At 47.7% G+C, this 24,348-nt stretch overlaps 1 protein-coding gene across 12 annotated transcripts in view; it reads right to left on the bottom strand.

Annotated features, from left to right (window-relative positions):
• GOLGA2 (golgin A2) overlaps positions 1-24,348 on the bottom strand; it is a 102,780-nt gene that overhangs the window by 12,840 nt on the left and 65,592 nt on the right. For 7 of the 12 annotated variants that reach the window (XM_068098621.2, XM_078767816.1, XM_068098623.2 and 4 more), the window contains 7 exons: positions 14,035-14,142; positions 13,847-13,934; positions 10,061-10,173; positions 9,755-9,973; positions 1,440-1,553; positions 1,023-1,245; positions 679-746 (listed from right to left, as the gene is read on the bottom strand). In XM_068098621.2, coding sequence (XP_067954722.2) covers positions 679-746; positions 1,023-1,245; positions 1,440-1,553; positions 9,755-9,973; positions 10,061-10,173; positions 13,847-13,934; positions 14,035-14,142 — 933 coding nt within the window. The remainder of the gene's footprint in view (positions 1-678; positions 747-1,022; positions 1,246-1,439; positions 1,554-9,754; positions 9,974-10,060; positions 10,174-13,846; positions 13,935-14,034; positions 14,143-24,348) is intronic. The other 5 variants (XM_068098622.2, XM_078767813.1, XM_078767815.1 and 2 more) reach the window with 1 other exon arrangement.

The raw sequence follows: 24,348 nt of genomic DNA on the forward strand, positions 1-24,348 counted from the left end.
TGTTCTGCAGAACAAGAATTCCTCCTGGAGTAATTGCTAGAAATTCTTATTTTTCTGATGAAATGAAGTTTCAAAGAAGAACAAGATTGAATGAATGAATGAATGATCGTTTTAAGGCCATTTTCCCCGCTAGAGCGGGGGTTAGCCTTGCGGGCCCCATGACAATCATGGTTCCCTGTTTGAGGCAATGTTTTATGGCCGGATGCCCTTCCTGACGCCAACCCTTAGTCACCTCTTACGATGCGCAGGGATACGGTGTACCTATTCTAAGCCGGGGTACACACCGGGATCATTCATCCCAGCAAGCTGGTACTCAAATTTGCCGACCTCGGAAGGATGACAGGCTGAGTCAACCCCCCTGGCGTTAATTCAGCGATCGACCGGGATTCAAACCCAGGATCCTAGGATCCCAAGCCGGCACCCCAACCGCTAAGCCAACACCAGGCTTCAAAGAAGAACAAGGTGACAGGATAATAAAGTAGAAAGGCAACAAACTGATACTGACACAACAAGCAAAGGGATGAATGAAATGGAAAGGTGGGTAGAATATTGGATGAGGTTTGGGAAGGTGAATTTTACAGGCAAGGAGTAAAATTTAAAAAACAACAACAAAGAATTGGTAAAAAAAGAATTATAAGTAAAAAAAAGATTACAGGTTAGGATGAGGGATGAACTTACAACTTCTTCCTCTCCTTGATCATTTGTGGTGAGAGGAGCAGGTACCTTGGACTGTGAAGAACCAACTGCTTGGGTACAAGACAAACAACCTTCAATACAGAAGAAAAAGCTCACGGCGTCAGTTATTCCCAAATGTTTTCCGAACAAGCACGTGTTTCACAGGATATGTTAAATGTCCAAAACAAGAAATTATTTGAATGAACGCTTTTTTTTTTCTTCTTTTTTTTAAACAACAATGATGTGCTGGTTTTTTGACATTTACAGATCATTCAAGGAAACCTTCACAGTTTAAAAATGTACTTGATTTGCCCATCAACTAGTTTATTATCAGCAGGGTTCCTTACCGGCCTCGTTGAGATGGGATTGCAGCAGTGTGGCACGGTCTCGCCACGTGGCAACATCATGCTGAAGTCTGTCCAAAATCTGCGCTTGCTCCAGCCGCTGGCGTCTCTCTACGGCTACCTCTTCACCAAGCTGCTCCCCAGATGCATTAAGCTCGGAAAGTCGAGCCTCCAGTGCGGCGCATTCTCGAAGCTTATGTTCCGCTTCAGCTTGGGCCTCAGAAAGCTGTGAAAGATGCACGAGAGCAGCTTTCCAGGTTTACTTGACACTTGCTGATATCAAGCAGAATGTGAAGGTGAGATCATCTTTCACGACTCAACGTAAGTTAGGCTTTGTCAATATAACGAGATAGATTCAGTAGTTTTATCAATTATATCACAAGCAACGTAAGGGTGGAAAGAAGAAGAACAGGAAGCAACCTGTTCCCGGAGAGAAGCCTGGTTTTCTTTAAGTTCTCCGACAATGCGACCGAGCTCCTTCTTCACATGCTGCTCAGTATGGAGGGCACTCCCCAACTCGGCATTCTCGTTAGTCTGCCAGGTGTTTGCACACACATTACTACAACCCCGACCCTTCACACAAATGAACACTATTGCAAAACATAATGTGTCTGAACTACTGTACACACTACCCGATCTTTCTGAACCAAAGCAAGAACAAAATTATCAAAACTACTGCATCATCTTCATCAATTCAATAAATTAAATCTCAACAAAAATCGGAAAAGGTGGTATAATAATAACATCCTCATGCTTCATTACATGAAAGAATTAAAACAAAGACTTTCCCAAGCAAACCCCACAAGGTGAGAATGATTGGAGTTGTTAAACGTAGTCAGAGGTGTAAACTAGCACCACTAATACACAGGACACAGGGCCGTAAATGTAGAAGCAGGTCGCAATTTATAAATTATGATTACGCGGAACTCACGAATCTTGGGACCACGAATGTCGGGGTCCGACAATTTATACTTGTACCTGCAAGTTTGTCTAAATCCCATCACTGGTTCATTAGTTAATTCAGTAACAGAATTTTTATCTACTGGGATATCGCGAGGAGATCTCGCGAGATCACGGCGAGGTCACGTCTTTTCGAAGCTGCTCCATGTGCTCACGCTCTCGAAGCTAAGTGATCTATCACAATCGTGTTTTTGTCGAGACTGTATCTATCTTTCGGTGTGTGTACCTACAGCGTATCTTTTGGAAAATTTTCGGTGCTAATTTTTCGTACATGTATACACAATCGTCGGTTAATGGTATCGAGTATTCTGCGGCCTAGTACTCGTAGGCTTAGACTACCGTACCGTCTCCGACCTTGTGGTTTTGTTTTTCTCTCAGCGATTCGTCGAATGCGCTGAAATTATTTTCGTTCTCTGTTTCGTACCAGTCGTTCACCCCGTACCTCCTTGTTTAATATCTGTACTCACAAAAAAACAAAAAAAATTCCTTCCCAGGTCTTATTCGTTTATTTGTTGTTCTTTTTGTTCGTTCGTTCTTCGTTCGCGATCACGCGGTTAGAAATGTATAATCTCTCCCCTGAACAACTATTTTCTCTCATATATTATAACACCCTTTTCTTCTTTTCCTACAAAAGGATGCTTTCATCTTGCTCACCAAATCTATTCATTCCAAAAAATATATATAATACCATCTCTTACAGTTCCTCCTTTCTACATTCCCTAAACTATCCAGAACTCCACCCCTCCTCCAGTGTCCTCAAACGTATTTTTGACTCGAAGGTCTCAAACTCATTTTGCAAAAAATGTTCGTTTCCCATGAATCGTACACTTTTCAAAATCCAATCTCACCCCTCCCCTCCAAATCCTCCCCATCACCCATCCCTTTCAAATCTCTCCCCTTGCCCCTTCCCTCCCCTCCCTCCTAAACTCCCCCCACACCCCTCCCCTCCGATACTCTCCCTCGCTCCTCCCCTCCTAGACTCCCCTCTCACCCCTCCTCCTCAAAGCATCCTCCCTGCTTCTTCCCCCTTCCAACTTTCACCTTCATCTCCGCAAACCTTCTGCCTCGCTCTTCCCCCTCCTCAAATAACACCTCACTGTGCCTCACCCAATCTCCATCAAACCTTTTGTCCGCCCCATTCTTCCCTTTCTCCAAGCTATTCTGAAATCTCTGACACACCTTCAACAGCTCTCCCTACCTCTACCTCCTCTTTCACATCTTACCCTACCCCTCCCCCCCCTGTTCTGGACCCGATGCTCCCCCTTCCTCTTCATTAACAGTATGGACCTGAAACATCCGGGGCCTTCGCTCAAACTTGACTGACCTCTCCATACAGGTTGCTTCTGACAAACCAGATGTGATCTGCTTAACAGAAACTTTCCTCCTTCATGATGTCTCTGATGCCTTGGTATCTCTCCCAGGTTACTCCCTCCTCCGGTATGATAGACCTGAGCCTCGTCCTGGAGGTGGGGTTGCTATCTTTATAAAAAACTCTTCCTCACTCGCCCTCCCTCCACCTCACCCCCAGGAATACCTTTGGCTAAGGCTTCCCCTTCGCTCCCACCTTTTGTTCATATGTGTGTTGTACCGTCCACCAAACAGTGATGACTCCATCTACATCTCACTGTCTGATAATATGGACCAACTTCTATCTACCCATCCCAACTCTCTCTTCCTCATATGTGGTGATTTCAATTGTCACCATGCCAGTTGGCTGGGTGTGGGTACCTCTCTCACCAGCCATGGCTCTTCAGCAAAGGACTTCTGCGACTCACTGGGACTGACACAATCTGTCAATTTCCCGACCCGGATCTCAGTCAACGGAGCATCTTCTCTTCTGGATTTGGTTATGACAAACTTCCCTGAAAATGTCTGCTGCTCTTCTTCTGCTCCAATCGGCTCATCTGATCATGTGCTTGTCAAAGTGGACATCTCTCTGACCATTCTCAGAGAGCCTCCTCAGCGTCGACGAGTCCATTTCACTCAGGCCAACTGGCACGGTCTTCAAGCAGCCATCAATCATCTGGACTGGTCTCCCATCTCTACCGCCTCTGACATCAACTCATCCTGGGAATTCTTTCAAAGTAAATTGCTCTCTCTCATGCACAGATTTATACCATCTCGTCTTCAGTTGTCATACCCTTCCTCCCGTCCATGGTACACGGAATCTTGTGGTGAGGCTGTTGCCCTGAAACAACTTGCTTTCGTCTCCTGGAAAGCAAATCCAACGGAAGGAAATCTCATTTCCTTTCACAAAGCCCGAAACAAGTGTGTGTCCACCCTCAGGAGAGCCAGGAAACAATATCTCACCATTCTCAAGACCGAACTCTCTTATCTGTTTCCCTCTTCCAAATCCTGGTGGCGTCTGGTCAAATCTGTTTCTGGTATTTGTTCCCCCTCCATCCCCTCCCTCACCTCAAACGGCTTAACGGCTGACTCCGCACGTGAAAAAGCTGAATGCCTCAACTCTGTGTTTGCCTCTAAATCTTGTGTCCCAAACCCATCCCTCTCTGTACCCACCGTACCCAGTCGTACCCAGCTGCTCCTGGACTCTGTGTCCTTTCCTCCTGACAAGGTGGAAAAGTTTCTGTCAACCCTCGACTCTGATTCTGCAACTGGTCCTGACGGCATCAGCCCACGGGTCCTAATATCATGTTCTTCTGCTCTTTCACTCCCTCTTTCTGTTCTCTTCACCCTCTCTTTTGCTCAAGGTCATCTGCCATCTGCTTGGAAATCAGCCAACATCACCGGTTTGCACAAAAAAGGTGCAAAAACAGATCCCAGCAACTACAGACCAATCAGCCTTCTCCCAATTATCAGCAAAGTCATGGAATCCATCATTGCTTCAGATATTAAATCTTTCCTCTTCTCCAATGGCTTGATCTCTGATCATCAATTTGGTTTCAGACCTGGTCACTCTACTCTGAACATGCTGCTTCTGCTTTCTCAACAATGGATGGAGGTCCTCAACGCCAAACAGGAAATTAGAGCTGTCTCCCTTGACATTTCACGTGCCTTCGATACGGTCTGGCACCCTGCTCTGCTCACCAAACTCTCCTCCTTTGGTATCCATGGAAATCTCCACGCATGGCTGGCGGACTTCCTCTCTGGTCGTAGTCAACGTGTGGCCCTGAATGGGTTTCTCTCATCTCCTCTTCCTGTTCAGGCTGGAGTTCCCTAAGGTAGTGTTCTGGGCCCTGTGCTTTTTCTGGTCTTCATCAATGATCTCTCTGACTCTCTTGAAAATCCTCTCTATCTCTTTGCTGACGACTCTACTCTCTGTCGCTCCATTCCTCATCCCTCAGATCGGCAGTCTGCAACCTCCTCACTCTCTGCAGACCTGGACAAAATCACAGACTGGTCAAACAAGTGGAACATGTCTTTCAATCCTGACAAATCTCACACTCTTACAATGTCTCTCCGAAAGGACCGACTGGACAACCCTCCCATCTACTTTCTCAACAATCCTCTCCAAGAAGTTCTGTCGCTCAAGCTTTTGGGTCTCACTATCTGCCATGATCTTTCTTGGGAAAACCACATTTCCAAGCTGGCCTCCAAAGCCAGTCGCCGACTGGGCATCCTCCGTCGTGCGAAGTCCTTCCTTGGCACACCTGAGCTCCTCACCACATACAAGGCTTTCATCCGCAGCTCAATGGAATACTGTTCTCCCCTCTGGGCTGGTGCTCCTGCCTCACACCTTGCTCGGCTTCACGCTGTTGAGGCCAAAGCTTTCAGAATCATTGGAATCTCCTGCGATGTAGTCAACACCGAGGGCCTTTCACTCACTCACCGCAGGCAGGTTGGTGGTCTTTCTGTCTTCTACCGACTCCTCTCCGGCCTTGCTCCCCCAGCTCTCTCTGTGCTCTGTCCCCCCAATATTCCTTCAGGTCGCACAAGATCTGCCTGCAACCCTCTTATGGTTAAACTGCCAAAGTCTAGGCTCTCTGCTCACCTTCACTCTTTCATTCCCCTTTTCTCCCGCCTCTGGAACAAACTCCCCCACTCCCTTCAATCCCACTCCTCCCTCCAGGTCTTTAAAACAGCTGTTCACCACCATCTCTTATCTTCCCCCATCGAAAACCTTGATCTTTTCTACCCCCGGTAATTCACCCCAGAGTCCTTGCAGTGTTCATATGTTTTATTCCTCTCCCACCTCCCCCCAAGTCCTCCCGATGTCCCTGCTCTCAAATGTTGTGTTTGTGTCCTTCCCCCTCTTCCCCCTCTCTTTTGTGTCCTTCCCCCTCTCTCCCCATCTTGTCTGCCGCTCCCCTTGTTTTTTTGTGTTTTGTGTGTCGGTTTGTCTTTTTGTGTGATTAATGTTAGCTCTTTCACGAGCCTCGATCTTGTATACAAAAAAAAAAAAAAAAAAAAAAAAATCTGACCTTTAACCCCTTGACGCCATAATGTAATGCATTAATTTTTTCATCATTATACATCTTACTATAATTCACCAAATGTCCGTCTGTCCGTTCGAAGATACCGCAAAAACGGCTCAACCGATCCAACGATATTTTGGGTGGGTATTACTGGCACCCCTGGGAGTAAAATAGGCTCTATTGTTTTTCCAAATTTTCCAATTTTCCAAACACGATGGAATAATATTGTTATGTCTGGGGGTAGAGCAAAATCTAGAGCTAGGTAGATCTGTATAGGTAGGTATTCGACTGTCGTGATAGGGACTCTACATGTAATAAGTTCTTTATGTTAGGCATTTGTCGGGATAAGGTGTATAATTGTGGATCTACCAGGAGATTTGTGTGATAGATCGGGATTAAAAGATAACGCCCCTGTGAGTCTCACCTAGTAGTCAAATCTTTGTCCATTATGGCACTGCAAACCATATAAACACTTAGTTAGGTCCCGAGCGCAACATTAAATAATTCCTCCCCCCTGACATGACTTTGGAAGAGAATAGACGGGAAATCTGGCTGGAACACCGCCACAATCGGCCACCACCATGTACACCTCCGCAAGGCCTACGAACCTCGCCTAGCACATGTTATAACACAAGGACCGCGGGGTCGGGGACGGGAGAGTTGGAGTGATGCCGTGGGCGTGCCCCTGGACGAGCCGGCGAGCCGGGGGAGGCTCTGATTGGCTGAGTGCGCCAATGTGAGGTCATCGGCCAAGAGATATTAGCGAGGGTCGGACGCCATTTTCGGCAGTGCAGTTGAGAGGAGACGGCAGTCGAGTTGAATTGAGAAGAGTTCTGCAGTTGAGTGCAGTTCGGAGTTGCGCTGAACTAAGTTCAGTCCCGGTGTGAGTTCGGTCCAGTTCATTTCGGAAGAGTCTGGAGAAAGGGAACTTGGATTTGAACCATAGCGTGCAGTTGCACCTGCGCTCTCTCTCCCCCTTTTCGCCATTCCTCTTGGATCTGGAGTTTGTGCTCGCGTTGGAGATCGACAACGCGTGGTGCTTTTGGTGCATGGTGCTCGGCCTTGTGGGACTTGGAGCGAGGGACCTCGTGGTGTACGATCGGGCCGGAAGGCGCGGTGTTGGACGGCAGCCACAAAGACGACGAAAGACCAGATAAGCCCGCATCCGCGTACATTTTGAATGACGTGACGTGTTCTTTTCGTAATTCATCTCCCTCGTTTTGTGTTTGATATCAGTCGTGTGGGGACGTCCCGATTTAGGATATTAGATTTACCGGCGCGTGCTTTTTCCTGTCTTGCTTTTATCTATCTATAATTCCAGTAATCTCTGTATGTCTGTGTGTCTGTGTGTTTGTCTGTGACCGCTGTTTCTCGACAACCACGGGTCCGATATACTTGAAACTTGCCAGGTATATTGCTGGGGACCCGAGGATGTGCCTTTTCAAGGTTTCATATTAATCGGACAAGTAGTTACCGAGCTATGGCGATTTCTTTACCAAACTTCGCAAGCCGTTCGCTTTGGACCAAACCATTTCATGTAAATAGAGGGGGGGGATTGTCACCGTACTCGCAAGCCGTTCGCTTTGGCTTTGCGAATGGACCAAACCATTTCATGTAAATAGAGGGGGGGGATTGTCACCGTACTCGCAAGCCGTTCGCTTTGGCTTTGCGAATGGACCAAACCATTTCATGTAAATAGAGGGGGGGGGATATAATTTTAGATATATATATAGTACGGGCATGCCCTAGTTTAATAAATCCTTGTATTATTTTCTGTATATATCTGAACGCAGTTTCCTGGGTGTTTGATTTTAATAGGTAAGGTTGCAGGGCTTTCGCTGTGTCCCGCCATTCCGCGCGTTTAAGTGCTCGATTGGAATCCGCTATTGAGTTTTCGCCTCGGGAGTTTAAAGCCTTGTAATCGGCCTCCGCAACTCTGATGTTAACGCAGTTGCGTGACAATATTTACCGATATGAACAGTGATGTGGCTTTTGTAGAAATTCTACAAATACTGTTTATGTTATGTACCAGGAGAGAGTAGATAGACTCCTGACGAACTCTTCCTATATAAACGTGCGGCTCCGAAGTAACACAGCAACGTGTGCAAAGCGACTGAGAAACAGGTGTAGCGGCCGCTTCCGTGTTACAGATTCGGCGCGCACTCTTCACACATAAACGTGCGACTGAGAAAGACGTGTAGCGGCCGCTTCCGTTTTGCAGAATTCAATCTTTTTTCAAAATATGCGCCATGTACTGTTTAGATTTTGATGATTTGCGCGTCATGTGATTCAACTGATGTTTATATGAATCGTTTAAAATTTTAAAAAAGCCTTCAATTTCTGATATTTTACCTTTTCATTTGGGCCTCCCAATTGAAGCCCCGCCCATAGGGCGGGTACCGTTGCTCGTACTTATAATACCAAGTTTAACTTAGTTCCCTTCATCTGTTATTAAGTTATTGCGGTAACAAAAACCTATTACAGAAACTGACCTTTGCCCTTTGCCCTCTTGATGCCAAAATATAATCAGTTTCTTTTTGCATTATAATATATACTTTCACCAAGTTTGGTCAAAATCGCATCACTGGTTCACAAAGTAGCTCAGTAACGTTTTTATATAGCAGAACCAATGACCTTTGACCTCTTCATCCCAAAATCTAATCAGTTCATCTTTGCTTCGTTATACATACCTATACAAAGTTTGACTTGATCCCTTCAGTCGTTCTGAAGTTATGACGGGAACGAAATAACTGTAATTTAACATGACCTCTAACATTTGACCTCTTAACCACAAAATCCGGTTTGGACTGGTTCAAGTCATACCAAAGACTTCAAAAATGGTACGTGTTGCTTCCTTGTTTGAAAAGGATAGAATATGGACAATCCCCGTCAGTTGGCATCCATGGGGAGGGGGAAATTCCTCTTGAGGAAATGCCCCACTGAGTAGGGTGAGAAAAGCTGTGCCATTGTTATGACGTCACTGGCACCCAGAGTATCCCAGGAAGTGACGGTAGGTGTGTGTGTGTGTGTGTGTGTGTGTGTGTGTGTGTTGTGTGTGTGTGCGCATGCGCGCTTGCTCTATTACGAGCAACAGATCATCTGAGAGACGGCACACACATTGATAAATCAATCTGTCTGGGAAACACCGAGATGACAGTTTATAACTGGACCGAGATTTGAACCCAGACTGGACAGATTATAGGCGAGTGTGCGTATCTCTCGGGCCTCGGCCATCCTACCAGCCTCGGGTATGATTAAATCAACATATTTATACCAGCATAATCCTACTCGATTTCTCTAGTCATTATTTACTCAAGAGTCTGCTTTTAAAAATAAACTTTTCGTGAAGACAGACCACAGACATCCACTCCCCCATTAACAAATCCCTTCCAGCCATACCATGTGCACAAATCCATTCTGGAGCTCCGCGAGCTGCTCCTTGAGCTGACGGTTTTGTGACAAAGCACGACCAAGCGCAGCACGCTCTCCTTGAGCACTCTCCAGCAAACGATGACGTTCTCCCTCGGCTTGCTCCTGTTCACCCGCAGATGTCTCGAGCACAGAGATACGCTGCTCCAGCTCGCCGATGAGACGGGAGAGCTGTTCATTGTCACGCACCTGCCCATGGAAACATCGTGAGAATTTCGTAAAACAAAATCATGCTCTTTTTGGAAAACGTTTCTCAAACGTTACAAAGTATCAAACCTGGGCCTGGTACTGAACGAAGACCTCTTCATTCTCCTGTCGTAGTTTCTGGACCTGGGTCTGCAGGTTCAGCTCAACATCAGATGGTCCCTCCGGTTCACTTGGCTGGGATGCTTAAATCCGAACAAAGGGGGAAAAAAAATTTGAACCTCATTTGAAGAACAAAAAATAAAAAATTATAAACCCATAAAAAAGTCAAAGTAGTGGAAAGACAAATTGTAACTCCAGGAGATGAGATAATACATTTTGGAAAGAATAAAATGAGCGGTCGGGAAACAGCAAGACATACGAGGTCATTCCAAAAACGACAATTTGTCGACATGCTCACTCCTCAGGGACTTAATCTAATGATAAACTTGTACGCATGCTTGTTAATAATCACTAGTTTAATTAAACCGACCTTATTGTTTCAGAGTACAATACAGAAGTTTTCTGCATTAAACAATTACTCTTACAAAAATTGGGCATGGCGGTGTCATCAAAAATATAAAGAGGCCTCGGCCTCAAATAAATCCAGAAACACATGGTGGTGGGGGAGAGACAGAGAGAGAGAGGAGTGGGAGAGAGACAGAGAGAGGAGTGGGAGAGAGAGAGAGGAGAGAGAGAGAGAGAGAGGAGTGGGAGAGAGACAGAGAGAGAGGAGTGGGGGAGAGACAGAGAGAGGAATGGGGGAGAGACAGAGGAGAGAGGGGTGGAGGAGAGACAGAGAGAGAGGGGTGGAGGAGAGACAGAGAGAGAGAGGAGTGGGGGAGAGACAGAGAGAGAGAGGAGTGGGGGAGAGACAGAAAGAGAGAGGAGTGGGGGAGAGAGAGAGAGGAGTGGGGGAGAGACAGAGAGAGAGGAGTGGGGGAGAGACAGAGAGAGAGGAGTGGGGGAGAGACAGAGAGAGAGGAGTGGGGGAGAGACAGAGAGAGAGGAGTGGGGGAGAGACAGAGAGAGAGAGAGAGGAGTGGGGGAGAGACAGAGAGAGAGAGAGGAGTGGGGGAGAGACAGAGAGAGAGAGAGGAGTGGGGGAGAGACAGAGAGAGAGAGGAGTGGGGGAGAGACAGAGAGAGAGGAGTGGGGGAGAGACAGAGAGAGAGGAGTGGGGGAGAGACAGAGAGAGAGGAGTGGGGGAGAGACAGAGAGAGAGGAGTGGTGGAGAGACAGAGAGAGAGAGAGAGAGAGGAGTGGGGGAGAGAGAGAGAGAGAGGAGTGGGGGAGAGAGAGAGAGAGAGAGGAGTGGGGGAGAGACAGAGAGAGGGGTGGGGGAGAGACGGAGAGGGGTGGGGGAGAGACATAGGAGAGAGGGGTTGGGGAGAGACAGAGGAGAGAGGGGTTGGGGAGAGACAGAGGAGAGAGGGGTTGGGGAGAGACAGAGGAGAGAAGGGTGGGGGAGAGACAGAGAGGGGTGGGGGAGAGACGGAGAGGGGTGGGGGAGAGACGGAGAGGGGTGGGGGAGAGACGGAGAGGGGTGGGGGAGAGACGGAGAGGGGTGGGGGAGAGACGGAGAGGAGTGGGGGAGAGACAGAGAGAGAGAGGAGTGGGGGAGAGACAGAGAGAGAGGAGTGGGGGAGAGACAGAGAGAGAGGAGTGGGGGAGAGACAGAGAGAGAGGAGTGGGGGAGAGACAGAGAGAGAGGAGTGGTGGAGAGACAGAGAGAGAGAGAGAGAGAGGAGTGGGGGAGAGAGAGAGAGAGAGGAGTGGGGGAGAGAGAGAGAGAGAGAGGAGTGGGGGAGAGACAGAGAGAGGGGTGGGGGAGAGACGGAGAGGGGTGGGGGAGAGACATAGGAGAGAGGGGTTGGGGAGAGACAGAGGAGAGAGGGGTTGGGGAGAGACAGAGGAGAGAGGGGTTGGGGAGAGACAGAGGAGAGAAGGGTGGGGGAGAGACAGAGAGGGGTGGGGGAGAGACGGAGAGGGGTGGGGGAGAGACGGAGAGGGGTGGGGGAGAGACGGAGAGGGGTGGGGGAGAGACGGAGAGGGGTGGGGGAGAGACGGAGAGGGGTGGGGGAGAGACGGAGCGGGGTGGGGGAGAGACGGAGCGGGGTGGGGGAGAGACGGAGCGGAAGGGGGAGAGACGGAGAGGGGTGGGGGAGAGAGGGAGAGGTGGAGGAGAAACAGAGGAGAGAGGGATAGGGGAGAGACAGAGGAGAGAGGGATAGGGGAGAGACAGAGGAGAGAGGGATTGGGGAGAGACAGAGGAGAGAGGGATTGGGGAGAGACAGAGGAGAGAGGGATTGGGGAGAGACAGAGGAGAGAGGGATGGGGGAGAGCCAGAGGAGAGAGGGATGGGGAAGAGACAGAGGGGTAGGGGAGAGAGAGCCAGAGGAAAGAGGGGTGGGGAAGAGACGATATATGGTCTAATTAGTCCGTGAGAGGTCATCATGGTTCCAAAGCAAGGCACGTTTGAAGGCGAGCGTACTTGGTGTGTGGAGTATTGGTAGTAAGGACAAGGACAAGCAGGTCATCTCGTTCTTCTCTCCTCTCACCATTCTTGGTGGACCGAATGGAGCGGGAAAGACCATCGTGTGTTTCCTTTATTTATTTGTTAATTACATTTTTGGCACAACATGGGATTGATTGCTTGGCATTTATTATTCACGAAGTTCAACATCAAAGGCATAATTTTAAATGCCCAAAGAGTGAAGATAGTCATATATGACTTTCTTTACAAAGGTCCCAGTTAGCATGCGGCTTGCTCGGTGCGTTCCGTTAGCATGCGGCTTGCTCGTGTGCGTTCCGTTAGCATGCGGCTTGCTCGTGTGCGTTCCGTTAGCATGCGGCTTGCCCGTGTGCGTTCCGTTAGCATGCGGCTTGCTCGGCGCGTTCCGTTAGCGAGCGGCTTGCTCGGCGCGTTCCGTTAGCGAGCGGCTTGCTCGGCGCGCTCCGTTAGCGAGCGGCTTGCCCGGCGCGCTCCGTTAGCGAGCGGCTTGCCCGGCGCGTTCCGTTAGCGAGCGGCTTGCCCGGCGCGTTCCGTTAGCGAGCGGCTTGCCCGGCGCGTTCCGTTAGCGAGCGGCTTGCCCGGCGCGTTCCGTTAGCGAGCGGCTTGCCCGGCGCGTTCCGTTAGCGAGCGGCTTGCCCGGCGCGTTCCGTTAGCGAGCGGCTTGCCCGGCGCGTTCCGTTAGCGAGCGGCTTGCCCGGCGCGTTCCGTTAGCGAGCGGCTTGCCCGGCGCGTTCCGTTAGCGAGCGGCTTGCCCGGCGCGTTCCGTTAGCGAGCGGCTTGCCCGGCGCGTTCCGTTAGCGAGCGGCTTGCCCGGCGCGTTCCGTTAGCGAGCGGCTTGCCCGGCGCGTTCCGTTAGCAAGCGTGAAATTCCAGCTTTCCATGTCTACCGGAAGGTACTGAACATTAATATCAGTCAGCGAGTCAGGTTAGAATGAACTTTATATATGAGATATAGATAAAATGTTAAAATTAAATGAAGACAAAACACCGTTGAGTCACAATCTCGTGAGATGATGGAATCACGCGATATCGGACAGAGAGACAGACATACGGACAAGCATATTATTATATAGATAATAAATAATAATACACCGCACATACTGCATCCACAAAATTAGGAAACCTTAATGAATTCCACAAGTTGTTTAAAAAAAAAACTTCAGTGACGATTACAAATCAACACAGAATCAATACAAATTGATACGGAAGGATTTCACAAGAAGTAATTCTGACTGATCACATCACATCTGGCTTTTGCTTTCCTCGCACAAAGCTGGCACCATTTCTTCAACCATCACAGACAAGACTACAAATGAGAGATCAGAGAATATCTAAACGTGGACACCACATCAGGCCATACTCACCAATGCGCTGCTCCAACTCCTGCAGGGAGGTCTGTGTGGCGTTTAGTGTGCGCTGAACCTGATCCCGCTCTGTGCAAACTCCTGTTAACTGTCACACATGGGAAGCACAGCTCTAACTCCAAGCTTAAACAATCCTCATGGAGGGGAGTAAAGCTTTGCCATCGGTGCTTCGTCCACTGTGGTTGTACCTGCTTCTTGTGCTGCTCAGCCACCTGTTGCCATTGCTGTCCATGCTCCAGCAGCTGCTGGGCAAGCTGGTCTCGCTCAGCGCCCAGATACCTTGTTGCTTCCATCAGCTGTAACAGAACGTCACCACATTGTTAGCACAATCATCATCAAAATGTTCATAAACTTTTTTTTTTCTGTCCACATTATATTTTTAATCATCACTGTAAACCAAAATAATAACTAGATGGTATTCATAGAATACTTACCCTGCGCAGTCAACTTGGTGTGAGCCAACTCTTCTATTTTTGAACGTTTCTTTTTTTTTGATCCATATGGCTGCTAGACCACGTGAGCGATGACATCATAAGTTCATATTCTCGAAATAATTGTTGCATATATCATGCTCAATAAATTTAAAACTGATCAGACTAAGCGTTGTCCCTGTCGAATTATGACGTCATAATTATGGCACCAATGACGTCATCGTTAACAACACCTATTCCTCATATCGAGTTATTTACAATGAGCAACGTTTCAATTTTGAAAATGCTGACACGGCACACACTTTACTTTACTGAAATGCAGACACAAATGTTATATTTTCGTCAAAAATCGTCGGAATTTCACCAAATCTGTTTTGGTCGTGTGTTAATATACCTCAGCGATTGACAAATCTGAAATCAGAATTTTATTTGAGGTCAAAATGACACCGTGAGGTCGCTCCGTACTTTTCCTGCTCGTCATTTGCAGTGTGATAATTAATTCCATGCCCACTCGCCAGAAGACTTCTTCTTCACGCAATAACGTCTAGCTTCCAGACCGTACATCCAACCATCTTGACATTTTGCACACATGCTACACTTCATTACCTCTACTATAATATAAAGTTTCACGTCGATCAATGAAGCGGTTCAAGAGTTATAATTTAAAAAAATATTTTCGTTTAATTATTTATATCTGCCAAACCACGTCATCTATCGCAAATTCCAAAAGGTTATTTTAGTAGACTGCTATGCTCGACAGGATCACAAATGAGGAAGGAGCTAGGTTTTAAAAGTTTATGCTTAAAAACGTCATAACTCAAACCATGTGACGCATGACATCATTCTCACTGACTTTTTTGTTCGTCATGGGTATGCGATTCTGCCTGCAAAGTTTGGCCTCGATCTGTTCAGTTGTTTCGGAGAAAATTGGATTTTAGTGGTTTTTCACTCAAAACAATATGGCGTCCGAACCACGTGACCTACGTCATTACAATTTTCTTTTTTGCATCAATTTATGATGAAGATGCTCAAGAAGTTTCATCCTGATCGGATAAAGTTTTTTACTTGTCGAATTATCACGTCATAACGGCAGCACCGATGACGTCATCATTCACACATGTTATTCCGCATGGAGAGTTCTTTGCAATGAGACCTGTCTCAATTATTTATGTGCAGCGGTTTTTGAGATAGAGAGGTGCAAAGTCTTTTGGTTTTTCCAAGATGGCGCCCATACCACGTGATGTCATAATATTCACTAAAATATTCTACCGGAGGAGTCCCTCCTATGGTGAAAATGTGATGTCAATCGGACCAACGGTTGCCGAGAAAATGAATTTTTAAAATGTAGACATGCACGTACACACGATGTACGGACAGACCCAAATGCTTAACCCTGCATTTCGCTTCGCGAGCGCAGGGTAACAATGTCCCATCTATAATAATAAAAGGCAGCGTGTGTGTGTGTGTGTGTGTGTGTGTGTGTGTGTGTGTGTGTGTGTGTGTGTGTGTGTGTGCCTGTGTGTCTGCATGTGTGTGTCTGCATGTGTGTGTGTGTCTGTGTGTGCGTGTCTGTGTCTGTCGGTGTGCGTGGGTGTGTCTGTGTGTGTGTGCGTGTCTGCGTGTGTCCATGTGTGTGCGTGTCCATGTGTGTGTGTGCGTGCCTGTGTGAGTGCGTGCCTGTGTGAGTGCGTGCCTGTGTGTGTGCGTGCCTGTGTGTGTGCGCGCGCGTGTCTGTGTGTGCGTGTGTCCGTGTGTGTGTGCGTGCATGTGTGTGTGTGTGTGTGCGTGCCTGTGTGGGTGGGTCTGTGTGCGTGTCTGTGTGTGTGTATGTATGTGTGTGTGTGTGCGTGTCTGTGTGTGCGTGTCTGTGTGAGTGCGTGCCTGTGTGTGTGCGTGCCTGTGTGTGTGCGTGTCTGTGTGCGCGTCTGTGTGTGCGTCTGTGTGTGCGTCTGTGTGTGCGTGTGTGTGTGTGTGTGTGTGTGTGCATGTCTGTGTGGGTGGGTCTGTGTGCGTGTCTGTGTGTATGTGTGTGTGTGTATGTGTATGTGTGTGCGTGTGTGCGTGTGTGTGTGTGTGTGTGTGTGTGCATGTCTGTGTGGGTGGGTCTGTGTGCGTGTCTGTGTGTATGTGTGTGTGTGTATGTGTATGTGTGTGCGTGTGTGTGCGTGTCTGTGCATGTCTGTGTGCGTGCGTGCCTGTGTGCGTGCGTATCTGTGTGCGTGCGTCTGTGTGCGTGCGTGTGTCTGTGTTTGTGTACGTGTGCGTGTCCGTGTCCGTGTCCGTGTCCGTGTCCGTGTCTGTGTATGTATCTGTGTATGTGTCTGTGTACGTGTATGTGTACATGTATGTATTTGGTTGTTATCTCCATTTGCACTGGTGTGTACCCTGGTTAGAATAGGTACACCGTATCCCTGCATGTCGTAAGAGGCGACGAAGAGGGTTGGCGTCAGGAAGGGCATCCGGCCATAAAAAACATTGCCTCAAAAAGAGAAGCATGACAATTACAACTACATATGGGCAGGGTACAGCCCGAAGTGGAGATCAGTTTCTGAGGTTTGGGACATGCAATGTAGGGACAATGACAGGGAGATCAGGAGATGTGGTGGAAGTATTGGTCAGAAGAAGAGTGGACATATGTTGTGTGCAAGAGACGAGATGGAAGGGAAGTGGTGTGAGAATGGTGAAGGGTGGGCAGGGACAGAAATACAAGTTTGTGTGGCAAGGTTGCCCGGAGGGCGTGAATGGTGTTGGTGTCCTGTTTTCTGAGGAGTTTGTCGACAGTGTGGTGAGTGTGACGAGAGTGAGTGATAGGTTGATGATGGTGAAAATGATGATTGGAAAGCTCTTGGTGAACGTCATCTCGGGATATGCTCCGCAGGTTGGTTGGAGCGATGAAGAGAGGGGCAAGTTCTGGTGTGCAACAGAGAAGCTGATGGAAAACGTGAAAGATGAGGAAGTTGTTGTGGTAGGAGGAGACCTAAATGGACATATGGGAAGGAGTATGGACGGTTTTGAGGGAGTTCATGGGGGTTACGGATATGGTGTGAGAAATGGAGAAGGTGAAAACATTTTGGAGTTTGCTGATGGAGCCGATTTGTTGATTTGTAATACTCAGTTCCAGAAAGGGGATAATAAGCTTGTTACATACACGTCAGGTGGGTCGACGACAACGGTTGACTACCTGATGGTGCGTAGGCGAGATAGGGGGCACCTCCGGGACACAAAGGTGATCCCGGGGGAGGAGGCTGTTTCACAGCACCACTTGGTTGTCTGCGACATAAGGGTGAAAGGTGCGAGCAGAGCTCGGTGGGTGAAGTACCAACCGAGAATGAAGGTGTGGAGGTTGAAAGAGGTGACAGTAAGGGAGGCATTAAAAGAGAGGCTGAGTAGGGTAGAGGATGATGTGGTTGAGCTTGAACGTGGTTGGATATCAATGAAAGATCGTCTGTTGGGAGCCGTTGGTGAGGTATGTCGATGGACAAAAGGACCACCGAGGCACTCGGAAACATGGTGGTGGGATGATGAATTTGGAAAGAGGATTGACGAGAAGAGGAAGAAGTTCAAGGAATGGCAGAAGGCGAAGGGCACGGGAGCAGAAAAAGCAGAGCATTAAAGTTATAAGGCAGCCAAGAAGGCTGCAAAGAAAGAGGTAGCAAAGGCGCAGGAGGCATGTAGGAAAATGTTCGGAGAACGCTTGGATTCGGAAGAGGGTCAGAGAGCGGTATTCAGGATTGTGATGTGATGGGAGTGAGTTGCTTGAAGGAAGAAGAAGAAGGAATTAAAGGAAGATGGAAAAGATATATGGAAATGCTGTTGAATACAGAGAATGAATGGGATGGCAACATAGAGAGTAACCCAGTTTTAGGACCGGCAGAGAAGATAACTGAGAAGGAAGTTGAGGAAGCGATAAAAGCAATGAAGAGTAGAAAAGCGGGAGGGCCGACGGGAGTTGTGGGAGATATGTTGAAGGCAGAAGGAAGTTGGGGTGTGAAGAGAATGACAGAGATCTGTAATCTGGTGGTGAAAGAGGGCCTCATTCCAGTGGATTGGGAACTGAGTACCCTCGTCCCTCTATATATGGGGAAAGAAAGGTGACCCTCTGGAGTGCGGCTCGTACCGAGCGATAAAGTTATTGGAGCATGGAATGAAGGTATTGGAAAGGGTGTTGGAGAGGAGGATAAGGAAGAAGGTGAAGATCGACGAAATGCAGTTTGGATTTATGCCAGGAAGAGGAACGATAGATGCGCTCTTTATTGTGAGGCAGTTGCAGGAGAAGTACATGGAGAAGAGGAAGAAGTTGATTCTTGGGTTTGTTGATCTGCAGAAAGCATTCGATAGGGTTCCACGTGAAGTATTGACATGGGCATTGAGGAAGTTGGAAGTGGAGGAATAGTTGATCAGAGTCGTGACGGTAATGTACAAAAGAGCGTGCACAGCTGTAAGGACGAAGGACGGGAACAGTGGTAGGTTTGAGGTGAAGGTGGGAGTGCATCAGGGGTTGGTACTAAGTCCACCACTATTTGTCGCTGTGATGGAGGTGCTGGCTCAGAACGTAAAGGAGGGTTTACCGTGTGAGTTGTTGTATGCAGATGATCTGGTGTTGATTGCGGAAAGTATGGATGGACTGAAGGAAAAGATGAACAAGTGGAAGGAATGTATGGAGACAAAAGGTCTGAAGGTAAATATAGGAAAGACGAAGGTGATGGCAAGTGGTAAAGCATGTGGTGAGGTGGAAAGAACTGGGAAGTGGCCATGTGCTGTGTGCAGGAAGGGTGGCGGAGTGAACTCCATTCAATGTACAATGTGCGCTGAGTGGGTTCATCAAAAATGTAGTGGTCTGAGAGGGTCATTAACCAGAGGCAGCTACATTCAAGTGTAAGGTGTGCACAGAGTGAGCTGTAGATGGAGGAAATGTTGAGAAGGATCTTGGACACAGCGTGAAGCTGGAAGGTGTGAAAACATTTTGCTACCTCGGCGACATGCTGAATGGAGAAGATGGATCAGACTCGGCAACGGTTGCTCGAGTGAGATGTGCATGGAAGAAGTTTCGGGGACTGAGTGGCGTGCTGATGAGGAGGTGAGTGTCGTTGAAGCTGAAGGGAAAGGTGTATGCTGCATGTGTGAGAAGTGTTATGATTTATGGGAGCGAGACATGGGTCATGAATGTAGAGCAGTAATGAAGGCTGGAAAGGGTGGAAATGCGAATGGTTCGGTGGATGTGCGGAGTATCGTTGAGAGAGAGCAAGACAAATGATGAATTGCGAAAGATGATGGGAATAGAGCCTGTGATTGATGCTGTGAAGAGGAACAGGTTGAGTTGGTTTGGTCATGTGTTGAGGAAGGATGAAAGTGACTGGTTGAGAAGAGTGATGGAAATGAATGTAGAAGGAAGTCGAGGACGGGGAGGACCGAGAAAGACTTGGCTAAAAATGGTGGAAGACGAAATGCAGGCAAGGGGGTTAACAAGGAGAGATGCAGAAAATATGGCAAAATGGAGAAGATTGTCATGGGGACCGCAAGGCTAACCCCCGCTCTGGCAGGGAAAATGGCCTCAAAATGCATGTTGTGTTGTTGTTGTTATCTCAATTTGCGGGTTTCAGGAGGTGGAACGGAGTCCTCCCAGGAGCAAAAGTATCCACCTCTTCTTCGGTAAGGGATCACGGTTCATGGACCAAACTGTTCAACTTTTCCAGAGTTTTGTTCCAAGGGCTCTTTTCAGGATCGTCACCGAACCCCGGATTGCCTCCAGTTGGGAGTTCATTTGTGGTAATATTCCCGGGGATGTTTTTTTTTAATCTTCGAGAGGTACTTCTTCATCATTCCTTTTGCTCCAATTATCACTGGTACAATTTTGATGCTCTTCAGCTTCCAAGATCTCTTGACCTCATTTTTGAGGTCCTGGTTATCGGTCATGTTCTTGATTTCTGCGTTGTTTCAGCCAAAATCGCTGGGTACTGACATAGAAATCATCAATGCTGTCTTTTCCTTTTTGTTCCTGAGTTCAATGTCCGAACGCAATGTTTTATTTTCTATGTTCACGCTCGATGGAATGATGAGGTCCTACGTGAGCATGATGTCTTCATTTTCAATGATTGCCCTTGGTTCGTGTTTCCTGCACCTGGGATGTTTAAATTTTTGCAGATTTGCCAATGAATCACTTTGCATACTTTGTTGTGCTGTTGTGTGTAAAGTTGTTCTGATAATAGTGTTTTGAATCCCGAGAGCAGGTGACTAGTACTTTCTGTTTCTGTCTTACAGAATGTACACTTGTCCGTCTGGTTCATTCCAGTCATCTTTTTTAAATCCATTGGTGTAGTCCTTGATCTTGGGCATTTATTATTACTCTTTCTCCATCCCAGTTGAACTGACCTCTTCTTAGCCATTCCAATGAGCCTTCTTTGTCTATCCCCACTTGTCCAATTATTTTTTTGTATTTTCCTCCTCTTTTGTCATTCTCCCAATTGTTGGTGTATATTTCTTGATATTTATTTTTATACATCTCCTCTCACTTCCCCTCTCCTCACGCTGCCTCCGCTTCCTTCCCCAAATAAGCACGCATGCAATTTTCCCACATATAGAATTGTGTGACTACGCCGTCCCCAGTGGTGTTTTTATAGCGGACGTGGATTTGTGCCCCCATTGGGGGGGATACCCTCTCGTGAACAGGCCATTGGTGCTCCTATGGTTGGCAGCGAGTGCCCCGGAAGCACAATGTACCATCAGTCACACCAGGCAGAAGTTGGGAATCCCTGTAATGATGTCATCGGACTAATTGCTCAGAGTGATGTCATCGTTTGTAAATATGTTCAATTGCTAACATTTGTGAATGAGATATCCATGTCCGTGAAAATAACAATGATGGAATAGTCATCGAAACTGCACCAACAATATTAATTTTGTTTTAATAAGCTTTTGCAATTTACATTTCATTATTTTACAACATTTTACAATGCACAGATCTTGTTGATATAAAAACATGTTCTAACGAGAACGCCACTCAGTAGAGCGCATACTCCCGCCGTGGGTCAAGTTGGAATAGTACGATTTCACAAAAGTTTGAGGGAGTAGTTCAGTGACAACACAAGACAACGCAAGACAGACACTGCACAGATATATATATATATACATATATATACATACACATATATATATACATACACATATATATATACATACACATATATATATATATATACATATACATATACATATATATATATATATATACATATATATATATATATATATATATACATATATATATATATATACATATATATATATATATATATACATATACATATATATATATATATATATATATATATATATATATATATATATATATATATATATATATATATATATATATATATATATTGTTGTAGGTGACGGGTCGCGCCTCCCGGCACGGCCGTCCCACGGGTGCAACGCCGGCTGGTTCGACACAGATCTCGGGTTACGCGCCTCTATCGCGATACCAAATTACACCTGTGCCTTGCCAGTTGGGGAGACACCCGTCGCTACAGGTTGGGTTTGTCAGAGACCGAGCGAAGTCTGCCGCAACCTGTAGCCAGTTTGGTTTTAATTACAAATCGAGCGGATTGCTCTTCAATGCGACACAGATGAATGCAGTGCGGCAACTTCCATATGAATCAACCAGATTTAATGGGGGAACATTAGGGTACACAAAACAAGCAAGGCGTTCATGATAACATTATAATTCAACTATGAGTAATAACCCGCTCTTATCTAGGGAGCTACAATTAAGGGTTTCGCGGGGTGACCCTAACGAGATAAACCTTAGGCCTGGACAACATTCATACAAGACAGGGGGGTACTTGGTGGTGTTGATGGACGAGAGGTGAAGATGTGAAAAGGGCGAATGCAGCTCGTAACAAGCCGATGTCGCCGGATTCGAAGGCCCCGCTTGGGCCTGCAGTCTGCCAAATGGCGGCCCGCCCTCTTATCGGCCACGCATCAAGCGTCACCAAATGGCGCCCGCGATAACCCGCCGACTCCTCCACGCGGCAGCTCAATGCTCTTTTATCGACGTGTTAACATCCACCGTCGTCCGTCGATGTTCAACGCCTCGTTCGACCACGCTATCGATGCGCGCTCGCTCCCGTTCACTCGGGCTGCAACTGCGCGAGAAGCAGCTGCTGCGCGGTCCGTTCGTTCAACACGCGCTAATGGCGCGTCTTGTTCCCTCTCTCCCCTCGATGTTCAACACCGTGTACAGTAGCGCCATCGATGCCCGGCGCTTTTCCGTTTCTCCCGCTCAACCACGCGCGGAGAGAGCTCTCCGGCAGGAACCCGCCGCGAAGGCCTGTCCACACGCCATCCGCGCATGCGTCTTTTTCCACCTCCTCCCTCGCACGTGCTCAGCGACTACTCGAAGCGCCGCTTCCGGTTTTTGACGGCGCTTGTCGTTTTTGCCCGCTCAATCGCGCTTTCTCACGTCAATCCATTGCCTCGATCATGGCATTGCAACCGAGGCCGGTCTTAATGGAACTTGCACCTTGTTTGATTGTCAAGATGTAATTAAAAGGGAACCGTCTCTTGTACACCACCAATGCACCACACAAAACAGCCTGCTACACCTTCCGACACAAAACTACCATCCCAGTACAGACGATCTATGGTAAACATACATCTAAGAGGGGACCTGAACTAATTCTATATTTAATAAACCACTAAGGGCCATTTCCGCAACACTACCCCCACCTTTCTCCCGAGGCTCTCCCGAGCCTCCACTAGGGGCAGCCCGCGGGAATGGCCCTGTCTAACGTACAGCACAAATCTCCCATTTACTCTAACCCACAACATTGCAAGCACTTAACTCCAAGAAGCAAAGTATCAGTAAGATTGGCATGTCCCTATCCTAGTGTGTCGGATCACTAATCTAACAAACACATCCACACTCTATGCACAATACTTAACATTCTAATTATGCATTTGCGCAGGAGGGCATTCAATGTTACTTTCAACACCAATATTCACATCGGAGCAAGACATTCAGAGTTTCAAAGCTTCTTGACGTGTTTGCTCCTTCACGCCTCCTCCCGGCAGTGTTGTGTCTTCACCCCAGAGGGGTTTCCTTACTTCGTGGCCTTATTGGCCTCTCACCAGGTGAGTTCAGTCGGCCCAGTGGCCTAATCTCACAAAGAGTCCTTCGGCCCACTGAGCCCACAAGACGGCATGAATCTTCGGCTGCAACAGCCCGCAAAAGCACTTTGGCCTCCATGGCCCACAAAAATGCTTCGGCCCACATGGCACACAAAAATGATCCGGCCACATGGCCTACAAAATGCTCCGGTCACATGGCCCACAACCGAGCAGCAGCAGGCAACAAGCCCTGCCTTGGACAGCAGGTGGCACAGTTCTATCGATGGTAAGCAAATGCAGTCTGGAGGCATTCTTGAGGGTGCAAGTGGGGGTGATGACCTCAGCCCAGGCAAAATGAAGAGTACCCTTAACCTTCCTTGCCTGACTTATCTTGGTACGACTTGTTTTAGTATGGTCTTCTTAAAAAGTCCTTTCACTTTTTAGCTGACAGGATGGTGTGCTTCTTAATCAATTGTTATCTGTGTGTTCATGACACACTGGTGGCTTCTCTGGCACTTGGAGAGGGCGACCGAACCTGGCCCTTGTTCACAACTTTCCCATCAACACGACTCGTACCAGGTGTCACACATGAATGGTGCGGAGGAGAGTTCATCGAACCTAACCTTTTACTTGAAGCTCTAACCAATGGCACAAACCCTGCCATTGCCACAATGATCCTAATGACCCTTTTTTCCCAACCTGGCACACTGTTCCATTCTTTTAAACCTGGGCAAGGCCCTTATTTGTCTCTTTTTCTTCACTTGGTGGTGCCAGGCATAACTCATTGGCTGGGGAGTGTGACTACAACTAGGCCTCTTTGCCTGCTTCCAATAGGTGGTGGGGGACACCTAGCGACCTCGGGGTTCACCTGAGCGCGCCTCTGGCGCTCCTAAATAAGGGGTGGCTCTCTAGCCCCCACACTGTGCTCTCCAAGCACTCTAACCGGGTGGCTCTCTAGCCCCC

The sequence above is a fragment of the Myxine glutinosa genome, chromosome 13, assembly GCF_964187855.1.
Source record: "Myxine glutinosa chromosome 13, kmMyxGlut1.1, whole genome shotgun sequence".
In the NCBI taxonomy this organism is placed as follows: Eukaryota; Metazoa; Chordata; class Myxini; order Myxiniformes; family Myxinidae; genus Myxine; species Myxine glutinosa.